A 24186-nucleotide genomic window follows, 5' to 3' on the forward strand; every position below is an offset into this window, starting at 1 on the left:
TGGTGGACAACCCACACCCATCCATATACAGCCAAACTGATTGAAAACAAAGAGGGCATGAAGTTGGAATGGGGGTGTTGGGAGATCTGGGAGGTGTTGGAGGAGGTTTTAACATCACAGAATGGACAGAAATACATTGTGTCCACCTATGGAATTCTCAAAGGATAAATTAAAAATGCAGTAGAAAAAGATGGTACAAGGTGCTTGGCTTTTCGATTGTTTATTAAATAGTATATATCTCTTCCCCGTTCGTTCATGATGCTGGTGGAACATGAGCTTTGTCCCTCATCAGGCAGAATCCAACACCTAATTCACCCAAAACCATGGTGACAAGGACAAGGGAGCGTATGCGAAAGACTGTCTTCTGCAGAGCATCCGAACACGTGCATTGCTTCTCCTCTCATTGCATTCCTGAGCTCCAGGGGCCAGTTACTTACAAGACACAGTTGATGCTAGTTGTTAGGCTCTTGGTTCTGTAATAAGGTTCAGTGATGTCCCTCGCTGTGAAACACACATAAAGACCATATTACCACGATCTCAGAAAACAGAAGCATTCTGAAGGTCGTGGCAGGATCTATATCTGCCCTTTGCTGGGTTAGCAGGAGTGTCAAGTCATGAGGAATGTCACCATGACAGACCCTCATGTTTTACTCGGTCACCTTAAGGAATTCACCAAAACCATGATACACCTCAAGATCAAATTCTTCTTGGAAAGAGGAAAACCAACTCCTGTTGCTATAAAACAGCAGCTCTGGTGCCTCCGATGCAGCCTCTTTGGCAAAGCTGAGATGTGGTCTCAGGATACAGAAGAGAATGATATTGCCCGGTGTGTGTACACCAAGCACAGCCATGAGAAGTCTTTATTATTACACTAAAGTCACATTTCTGATCTTCTGAGGACTGGCGATGTCAAAGGAAACTCGTGGATGAGTCACTGGGCTGGGCTGATGTTTATCAAGTTCCTGGTAACAAAGACAGGAGGGTCAGTGTGTTCGCTGGCTGGGCCCCAGGCACCATGCTCACCTGAGAGGCACTCACCAGGGAACAGGGAAGAACCACTAGACAGAGACACGCCCTCTCCTTCTGTTTCTTCAGCAACACACACTCTGGGTGCTTTCCAAGCCCAAAGAGCAAGCTCATAACAAGAATCCAGGTCTCACTTTTACCAAACTAAATTACAGATGCAAAAATTCCTTGTTTTGTTTTATTTTCTAATCTCCCTATGGAAGCTCTTTCTTTACCTGGTTGGTGTCTTTCCTTTTAAACGTAAGATATTTATTATGGATGTCTTTGAATAACACGCATCCCTTCTAAAAGAGCAAAAGCAAATTGGAAACGCTGGCCTGAAATCCACCACCCCCGTGTCTCCTGCGGCACTGTGTGATGCTGGTTTCTCATTCAGAAACCTTGTAAACCAACCCGGGCTCCTCTATCAGGCCAGCGACGTCACCCTAAGAGGACATGAGGACAAGTCTAACATGTGTCTGTAAGCCCACCACCTGGGAGACTGAGGCAGGAGGATCATCAATTCAAACTACTCTGAACCACACGGCGAGACCCTGTCTCAAAGGCAAAGACATTATGTGCAACCCATTTTCCCTGCCTGCCCTGAGGGTAGCAGTTCAGGCTGCAGGGCACAGGGAGCGTATCGAACATCTTAAATAATGCAGCCGGGCAGGATGAATTATTCAGCAGCAGTGGATCTTGAGTGGGAACGGTCCTAGGCTGCTGTGGGGCTTTCATTTACAGACTCCCACTAGGGAAAGGAAGCCTGCTTGGCGGATGGAGTGTCTTGCTGGGGGTCTCTCTGGAGGGTGCCTTCTGCTGGGAGTGTTGGAGGCTTTTGCGGTTGTTTGCCTCTGTTTACCCTGCTGGGGTGCACAAACGCGCTGCCGCTTTCTAAATTTATCACAGGTTTATTTCTGTTTATCTCAACGGGGGGAATGGATTAGTGGGGAAGGCACAGGCTGGGTTATGAAACATTCATGCGCCCTCGAAAACGAAATGGTAAAGAGACAAAATTGCTTTAAAAAAAAAAAAAAAACCAGAAGAGTTGACTGACCACAAATGAAGGCACCAGAAGAGAAGGAAAGATGGCCGTTTGTGTTGCACGCTCATCTAGGTACAAGGCATTCATAAAGCCCATGGTTTTTAGACCAAAATAGAAAAGGTTCTCTTGTCCCATGAGCTGGTTGTGATTTGCAGCAAAGATTTAAAGCCTTGGAAGCTCCGACCTCAGATGTGTCAATCATGGTACACCTGAGCTATGTCTATCACTATAATAAGCTCTTACTTAGCAACCAGTGACCATGTTCCTTACCCTAACCGCATACCCTACAATATGGCAGGAGCCAACACTGAAGAGGGGTCATGCTTGGCCAGGTGAATGTTTGGATAATCTCTATTTCCCTTCCAACTTTTCTAGACACTTAATGCCTGAACTAGGTTCTGCAGCCTAAAATCTTATGCTTCTAGCCATGTTGAATGTGGTGTGTATTAGGGCACACCTAAAACACTGGAGACTGAAAAAAAAAACTTCTGCTGCAGATGGGGGTAGTATTTGACCCTCCAGACCTCGTGCTTGGGGCCGATCACTGCACCCCAGATGCGTAAGAAGCTCAGTGCTTTGGGCACATGAGGCCCAGCTTAGGCGCCCTCCTAGAACTCAGAGAGGACCCTGCCTTACAAAAGGCTGCCTGTGTCTACAAGAACATTTTTCCCAAGCAGGTCACCTGAAGAACATGTGAAAACACTGGTTCTTAGGCCCGCTGTTGTCTAGGCACTCTAGAAGAGCCCTAAGGGCTTGCACAAGCACCCCAAGCACTTCCTGGATATGCTGCACTGATTTATCAGGGTACCAGGCACAGGTTTCTATAGGTGCCATGCATACCTCATATCCAGCCGGCATTCTTTAGTAATTCAAGCGTCCAATATTTGCAAACACACCCTCATGTCTCTATCAGGATATGGCAAGAATTGGGAGCACAAATTCCTAAAACAACCCCCGCACCCGAGGTGGTTAGGAAAATGTGCTGCTCTTGTATAGGACCCAAGTCCTATTCCTCGCAACTATATAGTGACTCGTAATCATCTATAACTTCACTTCCATGAGTTCTGACACCCTATTCTGGTCTCTCTGATGGCACTGCACATACAAAATATACGCATGTGGGCAAACACTCCTACACATAAAACAAATAAATCTTTAATGCTCCAATACTCTAGGAAGTCCCCAGATGGGGTTGAACAAAAAGGAGCTCTAGACGATGGAGTTAAGCAGTTCTGAAAGCCTATATCTTTATCTTGCACCACTGACAGAGCTTACCATCTTCTGTGGTGAGCCACAGCAGCCACTGTCCTCCTTAAGCATCTGGCCACAATGGCTGGCTCTCTGTGGGGCACACCTCCACCCCCCTAAGACTCTGTCCCGTGACAATCCTCACCCTTCTGAAGTCTTACAAGGACTCTGCACTGAAACTATCAGAAGACGATGAAGAGTTTGACCCAAGAGCATTACCCCCAGCCCCACATGACTTCTCCATAGCAGCATGGACACCAGCACTCTAGGCTTCAACTGGAAAAGACATGGAACAGAAAAGAGTTGTGAGAGCTGTTCCATCAGAAGATGGAGTCTCCTAGCCTTCCAACAGTGGGCCTGCTGCAGGGTGGTTGCTGGATATAGGCTGTGATTAGAATCGTGTCACATGGTCTAGGATAAAGATACACATGTAGCAGTTCTCATCAGCCTGGAGATGGAGACTGAGTTTCAGAGGTACTGGACGCTGGGGGCATGACAGGAAAACTCCAAATAGCCCCAAACGTTGCTGTCTCTTGAGCCATATGTAGCCCTGAGCCTCAGCAGTGGCTCTGCTGCTTACAAAACCAAGCTTTGCCTGCTCCAAGTCCTATCCTATAGCAACAGAAGCAGGGGCCTCTGTTGCTATGGGCCCCTATGTTCCTAGGTCTCTATGGGCAAGCTCTGGCCCAGTGAGTTCCCCAGCAACCCAGATGTGGAAGAACACTGGCTGCAGGCTGGCTCACAGCTCCAGAGCTTAGTTTAGACTACAACCTCTTCAGACTATGATCTGGGTGAAAGTGGGGGTCCTTAAAACAGTAAAGCTTGTAGTCAACCATCCTGAACTCTAACTAACCAGCATCCCACGCTGGAGAAGATCCAGAGGCCAGGGCATATACAGAAATGTCCTCATAGTAATATGAGGGGCTGTGGCAAATTGAAGCCACGGGAGACCTCAGAGGGGAGGGTGAAAAGACAAGGATACACTCTCAGTCACTTTTCCTACCTTTCCAGGGGTACAGATCAGTGGAGGGTGGGGGAGGGCTGGAGGATGGAGGGTACACACACTATAGCATCCTTACAGGAGACAAAAGCTCTGATCACCACCCTGGGAAGACGCCTAGACTCCGCTGAGATAAAGGACTTGCCTTTATGAAGTGCTACAATGTTTGAAGTGCTACAGTGTTTGAAGTGCTACAGTGTTCTGTCTTTGCTTTTACTAGCCATTCTGTCAAAGCAACAAGAAGGGTATCTTACACATCATGCTTACAGCTGGGTGGCAGGGAACCCCTCAGCCACCTGTCCTTATCAACCCATGATCCCCCCAAGAATGAACATACAACACTCCCCGCAGCCTGCCCACTGTTAACTGCCACCTCTTGGTCACCAGACTAGTGCTTCTAAAAAAAACTGGTCTCCCCTCCCCTGCCCCCCATTTCTAAAGCTCCAGATCCATCCAAAGATGTACAAGCCCAGGATCTACCTTATTGAGAAAAATTGACCTCTTTGTTTACCTGCCAGGTTAAGACCTGAGGAAGTGACTACATTGTGTACTAGGAACAATCTGTCACCGAGACCCACCTTCATTTGTGCCACAGTCCCCACCCCCATCCTCTCAGCTTACTTCCTGTGTTCCCCTAAAATGACCTAAGTTCCCAAGCTATCTAACTGAGCATCAGGCAGAGTCTCCTACCCACTTAAAGCCTGAAAGGTCTGTGTCATTGGCAGAATGCACGCAGGCAGCTGGATCCCAGAGACGGGGAGAAAAAACACAGCCCAGAGCTACCCGGAAATCTAAGTCAATCTATGTGTCCAAAAAGAATAATCAGGGAGGGACCACAAAGACAAACATACTCTCTATGCCACTGTCACAAGCCAACAGCAGCCACTGCACAGATCAAACCATCCAGTAAGTGGTTTGGAGATCTGAGGCAGCTTCCCCAAAAGGGATGAGAAGAGCATTTGTGGGACCGTGGGATTCCCTGCAGTGCACTTTTCTAAGAGTTTCACTTGTATGGGTCAGGGAAAATTGCTGGTTATGTTTTGACAAATTCTCACATACAAAATATCTTCTGCCTATTAGCTCCAACTCACACATGCATGACAACCAGTGCTGACTCTGTATTAGAAAGCAAACATACTGTGTTCTTACAGCTCCCAGTGGGCAGTTTAATCATTGTCTTGTCTGTCAAACAAGACAAACTCACACATTCAGCTGCACACTGAGTCTCCTTGATGATGTCTAACAGAGACCTCAGAAGTGGTCCACACTTGCCCTCTGTACCCAAACCCTGTCTCTCAGCCATCTGTCAGTGATAGCTCCAACTTCCATGAGGTCCCAGACATCTTCCTGGCCAACGACTCCTTCCTTTCTCCACCCAAACTCCAGTCACAACAGGATCTTCCCCACTCTCAACCTCATGGCCACAGACCTTACATGCACAGCAAAACACACTTATTCTCCTGCTTTTCAAACCCAGCACCCAGCATCCTTCCATGAGACGAATGGCCCGAGGTCCCAGTGTAGGTATATATTATGCATATTAAGGGCAGCCAGGATAGCAGAGCTAACTCAGGTCTTAGAGACTCCAAGAGAACAAACACAAGTTGCATGTTGCTCGTGACATTGTTGGCTCAGATCAGTGTTTCCCCAGTCAGATTACATTCTATAGACTTACAGCCACTGCTATAGGAAAGCAAGAGCTATTTCCTCTCTGCACCCATTCCTGGCAGCTGTCTGCTTGAAACAGACAAGGAAAAGAGTCCTTCTTCCACCATGAATTTTCAACGTGTACCTACCACAAGTATTTTTAAATGAAAGGAAAAAATGTACAAAGCATTCTACATCACCTGTTGAGGAAGGCTACTGCGCTGTTCTGGAAGACTGACTTCACCAGATTTAGGAGGGAGAGAAGCAATTTCTGCAATAAAAGAATTTTTGTCAGTGCAAAACATTATTTATTTTAAGATTGCATTGTCTAATAATTAATTAGGATTGCTCAGGAAGGACATTTTCTCCTAGGTAGTTCTACCATAAAACATTCTCTATAGTTTAAATGGAATGCCCACCCAAGCCCATGGACTAAAGACTTGGAACTACTGGAAATAAAGAGCTCATAAGGGGCAGAGCCTAGTGGGAAGAGGTTGAGTCATAGGGTAGATGGCCTTAAGTAGAATGTTGGGCCCCTGACCTGTTCCTTTCTTTCTCCTTGTTTCCTAGCACCGTGATATAAGTACTCTGCTCTGTGATGCTCTGCTCACCATAGGGCCAAGCCTGTGAATGTGAGCCAAAATGAATCTTTCCTCCCATCTTGGCTGTTAAGCTCAGAATTCCACAGACAATGGAAGGATAACAATGGCACTGTGAATATATGGTTATTTCTCTTTATATTACGTAAGTCTAGAGCCTTGTGCTTTATGCATGTGCTGTATAGTCAAAGAAAACCGACTTACAAAACAGCCCCAGTCCTACTTAGAAAGGGGAACAAAATAATCACGGGAGGTTGAGGGTGGGAGGGACTTGGGAGGAAGAGAGGAGGAGAGAGGGAAAAGAGACGCAGGATTAGGTGTGGGAGGAGAGAGGCGAGATGTACAAAGGGTCAGGAAATTGAACCGAGGTGTATGGCAATGGGGATGGGGGACTGGGGGTAGCCACCAGAAAGTCCCAGATGCCAGAAAAGCAAGAGGCTCCCAAGGTGGAACAGGGATGACATTAGCTGAAATATCCAACAAAGGGGAGAGAGAACCTGTAAAGACCCTATCCAGAGGTTAGGCATGACCCTGTTTGAGAGATGGGGCCACCAGTCCTTCACAAAACTTTAACCCATAATTGCTCCTGTCTAAAGGAAATATAAGGACAAAAGAGTGGAGCAGAGACTGAAGGAAAGGCCATCCAGAGACTGCCTCACCTGGGGACCCAGCCCACATGCAGCCACCAAACCCAGTCACTTGCTGATGCCTAGAAGTGCTTGCTGATAGGAGCCTGATATGGATGTCGCCTGAGAGGCTCTGTAAGAGCCTTGCCAATACAGATGAGGATGCTTACAGCCAACCATCTGACTGAGCACAGAGACGTCAATGGAGGAGTTGGGGGAAGGACTAAAGGAGCTGAAGGGGTTTGCAACCCCATAGGAAGAACAACAATACCAACCAACCAGACCCCCCCCCCACCCAGAGCTCCCAGGAGCTAAACCACCAACCAAAGAATACACATAGAGGGACCCATGGCTCCAGCCACATATGTAGCAGAGGATGGCCTTGTCTGGCATCAATGGAAGAGGAAGCCCTTGGTCCTGTGAAGGCTTGATGCCCCAGTGTAGGGGAATGTTAGGGTGGTGAGGCAGGAGTGGGTTGGTGGGTGGGTGGGTAGGGGAGTACTCTCATAGATGCAGGGTGAGGGGTGGGTGGGATTGGGGGTGTTTCAAAGGGGAAATCAGGAAGGGGATAACATTTGAAATGTAAATAAGCAAAATAACCAATAAAAATTTAAATAAACAGTTTCTTTCTTTACACATTGGTCCTATCTAAATACAAGATGACCCATGGCCTCAGTAGCGGACCAAGGAAAAATAAACGCAGGGCAAGGCAGGAGTTGAGGACAAAGAGGTTAGGTTTAAGGCATGGTTTTGATCACATGACTTGCAAAATGTCCAAAATATTAATGAATGCACAATAGCAAGAAATTCTGGAAGAAGCTAGGCATCTTCAGGTGTAGAAGCCCATGCTCTGGGGAACTTCTTAATGTGGCATAGAATCTCGGATGCACAAGGGAGACAGACTGGGTGAAGTCAAAGAATGGGGACACTGAAAGGTAGGACCCAATCTCAGCAAGGGCCGCCTGGCTGAGGGTCTTTCGTTGAATTCGTTTTGCCAGCCCACGTGGCTGAGACTCTCTTTCTAGGTGCTAAGGAATGGCGTGTGCCTCCTTTTCTCTCCATGCACCCTTTCAAAGCCTACTTAGTACTGTGACATTGCCCACAGAGAGTCCCTACCCCATAGTGACTACATGAAATGAGACTCTGCACCAAGACTTCTCAGAGTAGGTTAGCCTTCTGTGATGATTTGTATATGCTTGGCCCAGGGAGTAGCACTATTAGAAGGTGTGGTCTTGTTGGAGGAAGTGTGTCACTGTGGGAGTGGGCTTGGAGACCCTCCTCCTAGCTGCCTGGGGATGCTCAGTCTGTCCCTGGCTTCCTTCTGGTGAAGATGTAGAACTCAGCTCCTCCTGCACCATGCCTGCCTGGATGATAAAGGACTGAACCTCTGAACCTATAAGCCAGCCCCAATTAATTGCTGTCCTTTATAAAACTTACATTAGTCAGTAAGACCCTAACTAAGACACCTTCCAACAATCATCCCATCTGACTGATGGAAGCAGAGCTCTATGTGCCCGTTGTATTTGAATAGGGTTAAGTGGGGTCATCTGATAATTTTAAGGAGAAACTTACAGGAGAGGAAAAGCCTTTAAAGTTATATTTTTTTAACATTCAGAGAGAAAGATCTTTACTGCTAAATCTACTCCTAGAGTACTCTTAACTCTAAAATGTCTCCTTAAAAAAAAAAATTATCCAAACACTGATTGCTCCCAGCATCTAGGTTTTCCTGCTTGAGAGGCCGGTGAAGTCACCCCACACACACATCTTCCTCTCGGGTCTCCCTGTGCCCCAGCGGGTACTCACGTGCAGCCCTTGCTTCATCGGAACTGTACCCATAGTTTTCCTTCCCACTTTTTAACCATGTCTCGGGATCTGCTTTGCCTGTCCTCACGTTTGCCGATTTCCTGGAATTAGATCATTGCGGTTACAACCTCTGAGCGGAGGTAGACAGCCTGTGCATGCCAGGGAGAGGGAGAGACAGGCTCATCTTCTCAGATCTATGGCTCAGCTCCCAGAAGCCACTAAGAGAATCTAGGGGGTCAGAACCTACGATCCCTGAGCCCAACCATTCTGCCATTCGTCGCTGACACACGGTGACATGTGCCTGCTCTCACAGTTTCTGGTGCTGCCTTCGTGTCACAATGACACAACGTTGTGGCGAAGACTTTATGGCTGGTAAAAACCAAAGTATTTACTGTGTGTTTCTTTATACAAAAAGTAGGCTGATCCCCCAAAATAAGGCTGAGTCTGGCATAGCTTTATAAGGGGAGAAAGGCGAATTATGGAGGGCCAGATAATGAGGAATCTTCAGACTCAACCCCTAAGAACACCTGTGTATACACACACACACACACACACACACACACACACACACACACACACACAAAGGTATGCCTGAGACATAGCCCATATGTGAGCCACAGACAACACAGGGCCACCATAAGTAAGTGATAGACTTCCATGCTACCCATAAAATTGTGATAGGGAAGAATGCACTCATACTCGGGGATGCGGTAGACAGTGGACTCTCTTGGGCACTGTGGCACATGCACCGACCCTGTGGCCTGGCTCTCATTGCTTCAGGGATGGCACAGAACTCTGAACGAGATGGGCACTCAAGTTCTCCTCAAGGACACTGGAGCCCCATAGGAAGCTGGGAGAACAAGTCCCACATACAGCTAGAACACAGCATTACGTCGTTGGAAAATATCCCCATCCACATTACACAATGTGGATGGGCCTCACTGTAAAAAGCTCTGGGGAGCAGGCATGCTTGAATGAGTGTGTGTGGCGACTGTCTCTACAACACTTACTACAGAGCTAATCTTAAGGTGCGGGGAAAATGTCAGAAGCAGGTCACCTTTGGGGAACAAGGAGACAAGGCTCTGAGGAAAGCCTGAGAAAAGCTCTGAGGGACTACAGACTCATTAGTTCTGAAGTTGGGCAGAGACCATAGCACAGTGCTTGAGGACATTGGTCATGCTATGAATGTATACTCCCCCCTCCACTTACATTTGGGAGTACAAATGTCATGAGATCCATTACTTTGAAAAACAAATCTATACTAATAAAATTGTTTAAAGGTGATTCAAGTTAAGTGTACATGTCTGCGCCTGTGTGGGGGTATGAGCACGGGACTACAGGTGCTCATAGGGGTAGAAGGGGGGTATCTAGAGTTGGATATGAGCTGCCTGGCATGGATGCTGGATTCAGGTCCTGTGCAAGTTCTCTTATCCTCTGAGCCTTCTCTCCAGCCCCGCTAATAAAATGGTTTTAACTCCTACATTGTTATACTGAGTTGTTTGTGTTTTGCAAGCAGAAAGAAAAGATATATATATATAAAAAAACTACATACACACCTTTCAAAAAAACATGAAATAAAACCATCTGACATAAAAGAAACGACCAGACTAAAGTGCTATTTTTTTAGGTACACATTTGTTAACAGAAATAATCTTCAGAATAATGTCAGGCAAAAAGAACACACTGTAAGGAAATGGTTTCTATAGTCCAGATTGTATTAAATGCCTGCATATACATTTCTGCTTATATATAGGAATATACACATACATATAAATATACACAAACATAGGTAACAGTAATTACCTCTAAGCAATGGATTTACATGTAACATTTGAGACTTATCTGTGATTCACTTTCTTTTCTATTCTAAACATGTACTGAATCATCGAAAAACTGTTTGGTTATTTTAATGCAGAAATTGCTAAGTGGCTGGAGACAGCAACACCAACAAATGGAAGGGAAAAAAGACAGGGAGATGTGGTCAGGCAGTGAGTCACCTGTCATGCCCCAGGCCAAGGCAATCTGTTCTCAACCTGGAGCTGCACATAGATGAGGAACTGGACCTGGGGCCAGCTTCCCTGTCTACATCCCTGACTCTTCACAGGGGAAATGTCAGAGATTGTTATCAGTCTTCTGCCTCAGTTCCCTCAGCCACAAGGTGGGAAAGGCCTATAAAACCATGGTGAGAAACCAGAAAGCTTGGAACCCTGCAAAATTCTGAACAATGCCCAGCTGTATGTGACAGAGAAAGGTGATCTTAGATGTCACTCTGTTGTCATGACTACCTGTGTGGTTGTACATCATTTTGCTAAATAATTCTGGGTTGCTTTACTGTGCCTTGAAATGCTGAGATCCTGAAGTGAAGGCTGTGGTGACAATTGATCCTGTTCTGCTGACAGTCCAGGCTGCGATCACTTGATAACCATCATCAGGAGAAATGCCAGAATATGCACCAAGATCTTCCCTAACCTCAGTAAGGCCCCAAAGGGCGGTTTCCAGACTGTTGCTGGATGATGCCTCAGAATGTAGCTGCCTCTCTAGAACCTGTTTTTGTTTTTGTTTGTTTTTTTAACCAGGGCCAGAGGGCAAAAGGAGAGAACCCGTCATTTGATAACTATTATCCATCTGTATGAACTACATAGCTATAAAGATTTTCAAGTTTCAGAGCCTCAAAACTTTGTATTATCTAACAAATACCTAGTGCGGGATATGGCTGCAGACATGTTCAGCTAAACTGTGTGTCTAAAAACCCTGGATAACTAAGTGATTCTGGAAGTACCACAGACGTTCACAGAAGCTACCATGTATTCCTGTGAACACACTGGCTACCATGTATTCCTGTGAACACACTGGCTACCATGTATTCTTGTGAACACACTGGCTATCATGTATTCCTGTGAACACATGAGCTATTGTGTATTTCTGTGAACACATAAGCTATTGTGTCTTTCTGTGAACACATGAGCTATTGTGTCTTTCTGTGAGTCTGGACTTAGTTACCTCAAAAGTGTTTGCAGCCACTATGAATAGTTATGGGAATGGGAGGAATTTTTCACTCCTTCTCTGCACTGGGACAAACGACTGGCAGCGCCTAATTTGTCTACTGGAGCAATACCACATGCCTTATAGGCATCTGTGTGGGTTAGCTTGCTGTCCTACAACACACCTCAAGTCCAGTTACAACCTCTGCAGGTGCCTGACTTAAAGCAGGGCAGGCAGGACAACAGCCAACAGTCACAGTGCACAGTGTCCTCTTGTGGGGAGAGTTGCACATGTCAGGTGATTAGGGGACAGTTCACCCACCTGTATTGGTCTCTGATATTCTACAAGTAGGGTTGCTTTATGAATTTATGATTAGCATGCTTTTCAGAGTATCCAATTTCAGTACTTATTGAGTGACAAACCCTCACACCCTATAATCCCCTGCTTCCAACTTACCTTTCCATTTTACCTTTCTTACCTTATTTCATTTTGATAAGTAGATTCTGAAAAAAAACAGAGGGATAGAAGTCCCATAAGCGAAAGGATAGGGGTTCTAGAAATAAATTCTCACTGATTTTTTAATTGACTTCTGACTTTGAAAAACCTCACCTAGACCCAGTCTGTACTCAAAGTGGCCCTATATGAAATTACTAAATGATTAAGCCTATTAAGGAAGATAGGTTCAGTATCAGAAAAATAAATATTATAGGTACCTGAAAGATAGTAGATACCCCCCGTGTAACTAGTGAATACTAATTGAGTTTGATATCAATCCAAGGTTATGCAACTCTATCACCAGGAAAGGCTTTAAGTAACTGAGACAGCAACTAGTTTGGAGACCAGCATAAGGGTTCAGATCTGAGTTTATTGCACAGCACATAAACTTATATACAGTGTTTAAACCAATCCTAAGACCTTAAATCATTGGCCAATCATATCTCCCCACACCATCACTGGTTGTTCCCTGCATGACCGCCCAGCAGAACTATATTCTCAAAGCTTACTCTCATCTGACTTAGACAGCAATGTTACAGCAACTTAACAAAGACAGAACCTTATGTGCCTACATCTGAGTTCCTTAATGCTAAGATCCATTTTTCAATCAAGTTCATGTGTACAAATAGTGTCAACTCAGACATTGCCACACATTGTGGAAATGTGGAATTCAACTTTGTGAAGGAAAAAGTGGAAGGGAGAGCCAGGTGCCACAGGCTCCTGTAACTCCTCGAAGAGTCCTGATCTGCCACGCATGGCATTAGATCTAAGGTGACTCTGGGAACACAAGTGAGGCAGCAAAAGGAACCAAAGCCAGGGTAGTGGCTACTTCCCCATCTTCACGGAAGTCCTAAAAGGTAAGGATGTCCCTCCACCCCTCTGATTAACTTCATCAGGACAGGCTTCCACTGGGCACAGTGACAGTGTGGCCAGATATGATTTGCCAACAATCTAGGGTCTTGGGATTGGTTCAAACACTATGTAAGCTTATATGATATGCAATAAATGCAGATCTGCACCCTGATGCTGGTCTCTAGAGTCTGGTTCCCAGGATTTGTCATGTAACTCTGTTGTCTCTCAGTCCCCATCCTTGGTCTTGTACACACATGCATACACACACACACACACACACACACACACACACACACACACACCACAAAACCACTATTCTTTCCCTAGCCAATGGTCCCAATCAATGGACTACTGGACTAGAGGGAATCTAGAATTTAAAACTTTAAGCCTTACACCAAGCACACACCAAGTCTGTATTCAGAGCCCATGTTTCTTTATAACCCCACACTCATATATGTCACGCTCTGCTGAGGAATGGACAAAATCTATTTCCTTATTATATTTCTAGGTAATAATCTCACCTATTTTCACTCTAATAACATCATCTGATTCAGGTCTCAAACTAAACTCAGAAACTCTTTTGTCTACATTGCAAGTCTCTGGTCTCCCTCCATCAAAACCTTCCAATAGTGGGACAAGCCACATGGTCCCATTCAGGTGCAACAGGTGTGGGATTTGGGTCTTTCTCTGCATGCTGCCACCCTAGGGCCTCTGCGTAAGATGAGCAGGACCCTCAGGCATCCTCAGTCAGTTTTCAGTTAACCAGCAGAGGATCAGAAAACACATTTCATTCATTGAAATTATCATACTGGAAAAACTTAGGTCATTGAATTTTTCAATTATGTTAATATGCAGAATAATTTCTCTGCATTCACATCTGACATAGTGGCATAGAGCAAGCATTGTAAGTGGCTTGTGTCCAGTCTCTGTTCAAAGCTCCAACTTAGACTTGTTACAAACAAGAAAGGGAAAGAAATAGCTCATACTGACATGGGCTTGAAATTTCATTGTCAGGAGCTGACATAGGACAAGCTAAAAACTAGCAAGTGATCTTCCTGAGATGGTTCACCTTGGATTAATAATTCATGATGGATTCGCTCTGATAGGCAAGGCCCAGAAGAATTCATTTTAGGAAAGATTCCTGCTAATATGTTTTCCTGATATTAGTAAACATATATGACAATCACTAGGTATTAGCCCACCGTTTTGAGCAGATCTCTGCAGGTCTGCGAAGATGTACTGTCTTGGAGTGATGCTATATAGACAAATAAATGATTTCTTAGTTCTTAACGCTGATCCTATAAGAATTTCTAAAATTATATCAGTATTTATTAAGCTCTTTTTACTGGGACTGCTATTTGGTCCTTTCTGATAGTCAAAAGTACAATGAGAACTCTACCAGTATTTAGTATCACAAATTATTTGTTGCTGAGATAACAAGCAGGCACATTCTAAAAGGTTGTAAAAGTATTAACCAAAGGTCATAAAAAAGAAACTAACAATTTATTATAGGTGCTAGGACAGAAGATAAAATATTGATTGGGTTTATCTATACAAAGCCTCACTAATAACTCAGTTATGGTTTTTAATTCTCCATGAACCTGTGGAGTTATGACAGGTGATCAACGTTTAGCCAGATAATTACTCCTAATGGATGTAAATGCATGTAAAGAGTCTCTGTTGTAAACTTCTTATTCAATTTATGATTTGAATTTATGTGTAAACTTGTGATGAACTTTTTACCATGTGACCATGTATTTTGAAAGATGTTTTTAAGTGCTGGGACAAAGAGAAGAAGGTACACACTCATTCTCCATGCCCCCACTTTTCTTAGAATTATTCTCCTTATTCCCCTCTTCTTAGCACTCCTTATCCTGCTTTTTCTTAGAGTCTCCTTACCCCCCTTTTTCTTACAAACTCTTCCCACCTTTGTCTTAGAGAGCTTTCATAGAAAACTTTTTACAACTTAGAAATAAATGCTAAAATCACTTTCCAAGTGTCCCTTTTTCTTCCTGGGACCTCAACTAGCAGGCTGAAAGTTAGAGCTGTGCAGTTCCTGCAGAGATAGAACAAAGGCTACTTTACTTAATCTCCTGCTGTTTTAGGATGAGGTGCTACACAGTTTCCCATGGGGACTCAGAAGGCAGGCCAGCTACTGAGGCAAAGTGACTTAAAATTAAGACAAGAAAATTTATTAATATTATGCTGCAATTCTAAATTTCTCATAAGACTAAGTCTTACCCCCACCAATGCTCTTCCCACCTTCTGCTTCCTCAAGAAGAACTAAGAAGAAAGAAGAACTGCTAGGACTGGCCCCTGACATTACATAAAGGACAAAGCCTAAGATGTAACATAAAACTATTTTTAAGGCAGTGTCTTACTATGTAACACTAGCCTGTAACTCACTCCATAGACTGGGCTATCCTCCAAGTTGTGACAATTTTGTCAGCCTCAGCTTCCTAAGTATTAAAATTACACACATGAGCCACTGCACCTGACTCAGAACTCTTAAGATACATTCTTAATATTCACACCTAATATATATTGGATGGCATTTATAGAAAATCAAACTAAAAGAAAAGAAAAAAGTAAAACCACCCAGGCCATATGGAAGAACATCCGCTGACCCCAACCTTCTTACAGAGCAAACATAGGTCAGAAAGAAGCCTAAGAGAAGGAGACAACCCAACCCAAAACATCAGAACTTCTCCACCATTTAGATGAATGCCATATCCAAAGATCACCCACTGAAGGTAATGCCCAATCCACAGTATCTTCTCAATGAAATGGGAGATATTTCAACCCATTCTACTTTAAAATCCAGCACAGGTCTGTGAAGAAATGAGTCTGTGGTGCATGGCAAACTTCTTGGTCAAACCAAATTTTCATCTTGAGGCTCTCATTGCTCCCCAACTTCCACTTCCTAAAGAATAAAATTATCCTTCAAATCACAAGCCCAATCCATGGAGGAGCTGCAGCAGACCCAGTCCCTAGGCCAGGTCATGCGATTTACCCAGCATGTCTCGCTGAGAGAAAGATCGATGAAAAAGAGTCACACCTGGTGCACACACGAAGTGCTCACAAACTTAACAACTCAAGACAAGTGACAGGCACCCAAACATAGAATCTCTGCTCTTACAAAAAAAATAATAATTTAACTGTAGAAAGTGTTCAAATCAGAGAAAAAGACAAAGATTCAGTACTTAGAAAGTTCTGAGCTGTCACATGTCAAATCATGCTTACGCACTCAAGTTTCAAATTGTCAAACTCTATGACAAGCTGTCATTCCAGACACGACCTCCAAACCAGCATTGGCTTCCACATTGCTGGGCGTGTCTCCGCACACTCATTCACAAGCCATGTTAATTCAGCATGTGCCTTGTTTTCCTTTTACTTCTGCAGACACTCTCACCCACACTGGGACATTTGGAACACCTCAGGATAGAAAACCACCCTGAGGCATCTACTGAACAACGTTATTATAGAAAAGCCATTGCGTGTTAAATGACACATCACCTCAGCTAACTGTCCTTAAAAATAAGTAACTGAGGCCATGGAAGTCTCAGTCATCACCTTCTCAAGTATGGGAACAGCCTGGTCTCTGGGTGGAGTTACATGGGGTCCTAGAGCAGTGGTTCTCAACTCTCTTACGACCCTTTATTCAGGTCCTCATGCTGTCATGACCTCAACCATAAAATTATTTTTGTTGCTATTTCATGACTGTAATCTGCTGCTGTATGAATCGTAATATAAATATTGGATATACAGGATATCTAATGTGTGACCCTCCCCCAAAGGGGTCAAAACTCAAAGGTTGAGAACCATTGCCCAGAAGAACAGCCTTCTTTCCTGCACCCTGTGGTTCCTTTCCCAAGACTGAAGGCTTCCCACTTGGTTTCAGTTCTTTTTGTGACATTACCATTACTCTGCCCCAGCTCCTAAGGCAGAATGGGAGCTAAAAAGAATATAAATCTGTAGGTACTGTATGTATATGAGCACGTGCTGGGGAATTACAAGATAGAGCCAATCCACATACCCATCATTCCATACACCAGTCACCTTTTATATAGAACACATTTAGGATCTATGTTCAGGCCTTGATATATTATGATTAATATGGTTCTCCAGAACATACTGGCTCTAACCAAAGCCTTGTGCCCTTTAACCAGCATGTCCCAGTTCCTCGCCCCCACCTCTAGAAACTGCCACTCCACTTTGTTTCTGTGCATTTGATTGTTGAGTGTATCACAGACAAGCAATATCACTCCACACTCCTCTTTCTGTAACTGAGTCACTTCTCTTAGCATATTCTATATCATTGAGTTGTCCCAAATAACCGGATTTACACATTTTAAAGGCTAAATGATAGTCCCTTGTGTGAATAAATATAAGTAAGCATGTATGTTTGTGTGCATATACATGTTTGTATGTTCATGTGTGCATGTGTATGTATGTATATATGCATGTATGTATTCATGTATTTATGTATACATGTGTATATGTATGCTTGTGTATTCATGTATATATATGCATGTGTGTGATTATATGTATAGATATGTGTGTATGAATGAATGTTTGCGTGTGTTTGCATACATGTATATGTGTGCATTCAAATCTGTATATGCACATGTATATATGTATGTGTATGCATGAGGCACTGCCTTTACACGGTCATCAATTAATGGATGCTAAGCCTGTTTCCATATCTTAGCTATCATGAACAGTTCTGCAGTGAACATGGAATGGCATATGTGTCTCTGACACACTCATTTCATTTTCTATGGATATCCACCCAGCAGTGCAAGAGCTAGATCATATGATTTTGCATTTTTAGTCTTGAAAGAACCTCTATACTGTTTTCCACAGGGGACATACCTATTCACATTCCAGCCAACAATGTGTAAGTTTCCCTTGCCAGCTCTTGTCCTTTGCCTATGTGATGATAGCCATCTTCCAGGGCACTGTCACATCTCACTATGGTGAAACTCATCTTTTGAGAAGTTGATAAACTCACTCACTTCAATTGCTTGTATCACAGATTCAAAACCCCATAGGAACATATATGAAAAATAATACCTTCCTTTTCTCTCCTGGAGGCACAACAGCAACAGAATATTATAATCAGAGCAATGATCAGGATCAAGAGTAAGGAAAAGGCCACTGCCAGGAGGATGATGGCCCAGGTTGGCAGCGCTTGGCCTTCCCCGCCAATACTGTCTACAAGAGCAAGAGAAAGAAAATGTTTAGTGATGCCTGTACCTTGTAGGTTCAGATTCTAGTGGATCCCAATTGCCTTATGTCTTCAGTATAACTCTCAACCTGCTGCAGCAGGGCATGGTCTGCTGACCTCTCTCCTGTGTGTTCAATGACTCAATCCTCAGCAACATCTCCCATCCCAGTATTTATTGGTATATGTGATTGCTTTGTAACCCGGATCCAGTTATAAGCTGGTTGACACCTCTCACATTCTTAAGAGCTGAATACAGGTGGACCAGCAAGGCAACTCCCAAGGGTTTGAATTCTGAATAGCATGCTTGGATAGCCTTTGGTTAGCCCAAACCATGAACTAGAGAATGGTGTGTCCTGGCATCCATGTTCCCATGTTTTGTGACTCCATAGCAAAGAGGTAATTGGGGCACCCTAGGGAGGCCACAAGACCCTAGGTACACAGTTTTCCCAAGGCCCCACCAGAGCCCATCACTAAATGCATTTCTCCTACAGCCATGTGAGCTTCCCTAACTTCTTCTGGAGCTAATATTATCAGGATCTACTTTGCCCTCTTAGCCAATAGGCCTGGAGTTGGGAGACAAAGGTGAGGTGAGGCAGAGCAAGCAGTGAATGAGAGAAAAATAGGGAAGGGAATTAGAAGGAAGAAAAATGATTTTTTCTTTGTTGTTGCTGTTGTTGCTCTGTTTTTGGTTTTGAGGGGTTTTTTTGTTTTTGTCTTTTTTGGGTTTTTTGGGTTTTCGTGGTGGGGGTGGTGGTGGTGGTGGTGGTGGTGGTGGTGGTGGTGGTGGTGGTGGTGGTGGTGGTTGCAGCCATGTCTTAGAACTGACCTGCTGGCTTTGAATGGCCATGTACACCCAGATTTTCACTAAAATTGTGTATAATTAAATATACAGTTCCTTAGTTGTGCTGTCTACGTTTCAATGGTCAAATCAACCCAGATGGAGAATTTCTACCATCCTTGAAAGTCCTGCTGGGCAGCATATCCGCTGGCTTGTGGGAACTATGTGGATGATTCCCAAGGGAGTCTTAAATAGCATTTTACTCCTCCATACCCAAACAGGAACCATGTAGAATCCAAACCACAGACAACCACATTGATCCATAGAACTGTGCATTGTATTCAACAAGGTCTGTCAGCCTACCTCATGGGTAGCTCAGTGAAAATGGAGTAGAGGCTGGCTAGTCATTAGAAACTTTAAAATATCAGGTCTCCTCTGAAGGAACATGGGGTTTGCTCTGAAACCAATGGCAGGAGAGGCAAATGATAAAAATATCTTTTGGGTGCTCTCCCCCCTACAGAACTTTGCTTAAAGATTGATCCAGCAGCTATGGCTTGCTATTCCTATGCCAATGTTAAATGGTCAAAATATGAGTAGAATGTTTAGAGACATTGGCTTCAGCTCAGTATTGAGTCAAGAGAAGTAAAAGCTCACCTGCACAAAGAGTCACATGCAAGCAAGAACTCAACTTCATAAAGAGCCTCAGGCGAGTAGAGTCTAACTGCATAAGGAGCCATAGGCAATTAAGAATCCAGGTATATGGCAAGCCATGAGAAAGCAAGAATCAGCTGCATGGAGAGCCACAGGCAAGCAAGAACTCAGCTACATAAGGAGCCACAGGCAAGCCTAGAGAGGCAGCTTAGTAGCTAAGAATGGTTGCTGCTCTTACAAAGGATCTGAGTTCTGTCCCACATCAGCAGTTCACCAATGCATATAACTCTAGCTTCACTGGTATCTGAGGCCCTCTTCTGGCCTCTGTGAGCATTACAATCATGTGAGCATACACAACACATACACATACAAATACACACACACACACACACACACACACACACACAAATCATTCTTTAAAGAGTGTGTAGGCTTGTCTGAAAATAAATCATGGAATTCTATGTTTTGAAAAATCACATCATATTTTAAAAGATACTTTGTTTTGCTCTTCATGAATTGTTTATTTTTTCCTAGAGTATTAGAAAATGCTGGACAATTTTAATGGTTTCTTTAATTTCTAACAGTTTATGTTTACTGTTATTTTATTCTGCTTCTTATTATGTATCTTCTACCATCTAAACTTATCCTAACTCCCTTAAGGTCAAGCATATTGTATTCCTTATACCCCATATACCTGGAATGTACTAGTCACGGTTGATGGATGATGGATGGATGGATGGAAGGATGATGGATGGATGGATGGATGGATGGATGGATGGATGGATGGATGGATGGATGGATGGTGAATGAATGGATGGATGGATGATGAATGGGTGGATAGTGGATGATAGATGGATGATGGATAGATAGATGGTGGATGGATAGATGAGTGGATGGATGATGGATGGATGAATGATGGGTAGATAGACAATGGATGATGGATGGATGAATGGATAGATGACTAAAACAGCTATTTGCCTCCTACGCTAGGCAGTCAATTACACTAAAACAGGCTTAGGCCTCTTCTTTCTCCCAATATTTACTTATCTAGAGAAGAAATGCAGAATTCAGGAAGCCCAAACTAGTTTTCTAATGGCATCTGTTTCTAAGTCTCCCAACGTCTTCCTGAGATAAGATGGGAGAGAGCAAGTCCTGCCCAACCTGAAGAACTACAGGTAACTAAGGAATGCTGAGAGCAGGAGAAACAATCTTCTCCAGGGAAGAGCACATAGATTGAATATTAAAACCAGATAGTCAGCCCTGAGAACATAAGGTAACATACAAGAACACACAAGTAAGATTATTCAAACTGAGCAGGTTGTATTTATATATTTAGGAATACATATATACACACATATGTATGCAATGACAAGTAAAGGAAAAGGAACCATGACTTTGAAAGAGAGCAAGAGGAATACATGGGGGGGGATTAGGTAGAGGAAATGACAAAATTATAACCTCAGAAAAATGTAAAACCTGGTGATGATAGAGAGGACAGGATTGTACTTTTTCATATCACGCTGCCCCAGCCCCAAAACTAGGGAGCTGTCACAAGTCAGTCCTCACAGACAGAGAGCACAATACTGAGCATCCCTAGTAATACCTACAGAACAGTCAGATCCAAAGCCTGCTCCAGTGGGGTAGTCTGCAAAGGCACCCCAGATGTTTCAAATGCAAGTGACTGGTGATCCACAATTCGGGAATATTATTCTATTACTCAGGCCACTGTGCCCCCTTATGGAATATGTCCAAGCTTCCCTTCCCAGGAACACAGCTATGAGGTTATGAAGGCTATGTTCCTGACTCACAGTTCAGTTGAAAAGCAGACCTCTGTGTGAAGGTCTCTCACCTGCCAGCGTGTTGGGCTTTCCGCACAAAGAACTAGCCACTCTTGTGGCCCCTGTTTACTTTCTAGGTTGTCTTTAGCCTCTGCCTCACTTGCTAGTCACAAGTCTTGATCTACCAGGTTATTCAGACTCAAGGAATGTGTGTGAAAGTTTCTGAGATCGGACCCATGGGTTCACAATCACCCTGGCCACCCTACATCAAATTAGATTCACTTTCTCTCTCCCTCAAACACAAGTTTGCAAATGTCACAAGTTTTTATGATAAGGGAGTTAGCTGGGATTAGACGTAAGGCCTGGTGGGCTGGAGCGATGGCTCAGCGGTTAAGAGCACTGACTGCTCTTCCAGAGGTCCTGAGTTCAAATCCCAGCAACCACATGGTGGCTCACAACCATCTGTAATGAGATCAGATGTAAGGCCTGGCTCCTGATGTAAGAGATAGTCTTGAATTCTCCCCACCTAGGACAACATATTTATTGACTACTCAAACATTCCCTGCCCATGGCCTTTCCTTCCCCTACCTAACATTCCAAACCAGGCTGGATCCAACAACTCTCCTCCAGCTTAGGAGAGAGAGCCTGCATTCTCCTTGAGTGTGCATGTGTAAAGGGGGAAAGGCCACCTTTTGGGGCTGATGACTAAGTCCAAAATGGAATGAGGGCTTCATGGGAGACGTGTTACTCACTGTCCTGTTCCTTAATTCAGCCACCAAACCCAGCCTCCCTTAACAGCTCCACACAGAACCAGCATGGGTATCAGCAGCCATAGCTCCTGTTCACTTCCTCTTTGTGGTGAGCATTCTCCCCTGGAAGTCCTTCCTCAGAGCTTCATACTTAGAAGACACTTTAGCTCAAATGGCCTTTAATCCAGCCAATCATGTTTGGGGTCTTCAGCACAGGCTACTACTGGAACTTTACAGGTGTCTTATTTTTTTTTTTTTTTGGTTCTTTTTTTCGGAGCTGGGGACCGAACCCAGGGCCTTGCGCTTCCTAGGTAAGCGCTCTACCGCTGAGCTAAATCCCCAGCCCCCAGGTGTCTTATTTTAATAATGTTTTTTTCATTTATAGATAGATATAGATAGATAGATATAGATATAGATAGATAGATAGATAGATAGATAGATAGATAGATAGATAGATAGATAGATAGATAGGCATATGCATATAAGCATATATATCATGGATGAGTTGTTATAGAAGAAAGTTATTTTTAGAACAAGTTCATTCACAGCTGATTGAAAAACAAATAAATCATATTGTTAAGTCAAAAATTGATAATAGATAGGAAAACAGGTTCGTGGAATGTTTCTGATCCAGTCTGCTCATAAATGAGTCAGGAGGGGGAAAGAACCCCTGCCGTGGTTCAGCACAAGAAAGCAAAGGCTGTCAACAAGCCCCCTGCTCTGCCACAGGTCCTCTCTGTGGAACAATCCCTTCAGGGAGGCACCACCCATGCCTCACCTGATATAAAAAATATTTTCAGGGCAGAGGGTGCGTGGCTCAGGTGAGTGACAGAACCCTGGTTAAGGCAGGCATGCTTCACCTGAGCAGCCCACAGTGACAGCTAACAGCGAAGGTTAGCGCCAGGTTTCAAGTTCAAGCCTTTTTCCCTAAGTTCTTCTCACTGCGCATGCTCTGCAGTGCCTTGTGACTGACTTAGTACTGAGTGAGACTGTTCTTTTCCGATCTCTAAGCTCCTCCCACCGTGGTGCGCGTTCCTTCGTGCCGCATGACTGACTTTATTGAGTGCTTGAGGAACTGTCCTTTCCTGATCTTTGAGAATCATTTCCCCAAATGTTCTGAAAAGAGATAGCAGAGCTCTAAGAGTGTCTCAAAATCAGCTCCCACCATGTGCAAAGCCTGTGCCTACACAAACCAGAGAGGACATGGGTGTCAGAGCCACCGACATAAGCTCACCCTTCTGTTCTGCATGCTCTGGGGCACAGATCACATCGAGGGATTGTCTTAGATATTTCAATACACTCACTTCCCCCCAAGATCAAAAGCTCCAGAGGCTGGCACTGAACCTATCTCAGCTTCACGGATGACAGAGCTGGATCTCAGAGAGGTTAAGAGTTTCTCCCACATCACAGAGCTAGAGAGTGGATGTGTTACCCTGTCTATGGTCTGTAGAGACTGTGGAACCTGACCTTCTAAAGTAACAAGTGGGGCTTTAGATTTTAGGTTAACTGCTCTTGAGCAAAAATAAAGTTATTTGGAAACTTAAAGTCAGAGGTACCACATTCCATGAAAAAAACAGTTAAATGAAAAGCTTACGGAAAGGGCTAGGCCACAGCAGAGGTGTTCAGAATTCTTCCAGGACTGGCTTGATTTATTACCTTCCCATTTCACAGGCAGGAAAGCTGAGCCTGGGAAGTCAG

The 24186-nt window shown here is 44.1% G+C and overlaps 1 protein-coding gene across 1 annotated transcript in view; it reads right to left on the reverse strand.

Moving 5' to 3' along the window:
- Positions 1-752: 752 nt before the first annotated feature.
- Igsf5 (immunoglobulin superfamily member 5) overlaps positions 753-24186 on the reverse strand; it is a 37886-nt gene continuing 14452 nt past the window's right edge. The window contains exons 5-9 of the mRNA XM_032900363.1: positions 18379-18519; positions 12434-12458; positions 8974-9074; positions 6146-6216; positions 753-962 (exon numbers count right to left, since the gene is read on the reverse strand). Coding sequence (XP_032756254.1) covers positions 867-962; positions 6146-6216; positions 8974-9074; positions 12434-12458; positions 18379-18519 — 434 coding nt within the window. The 3' untranslated portion in view covers positions 753-866. The remainder of the gene's footprint in view (positions 963-6145; positions 6217-8973; positions 9075-12433; positions 12459-18378; positions 18520-24186) is intronic.

This window comes from Rattus rattus, chromosome 4 (assembly GCF_011064425.1).
Source record: "Rattus rattus isolate New Zealand chromosome 4, Rrattus_CSIRO_v1, whole genome shotgun sequence".
In the NCBI taxonomy this organism is placed as follows: domain Eukaryota; kingdom Metazoa; phylum Chordata; class Mammalia; order Rodentia; family Muridae; genus Rattus; species Rattus rattus.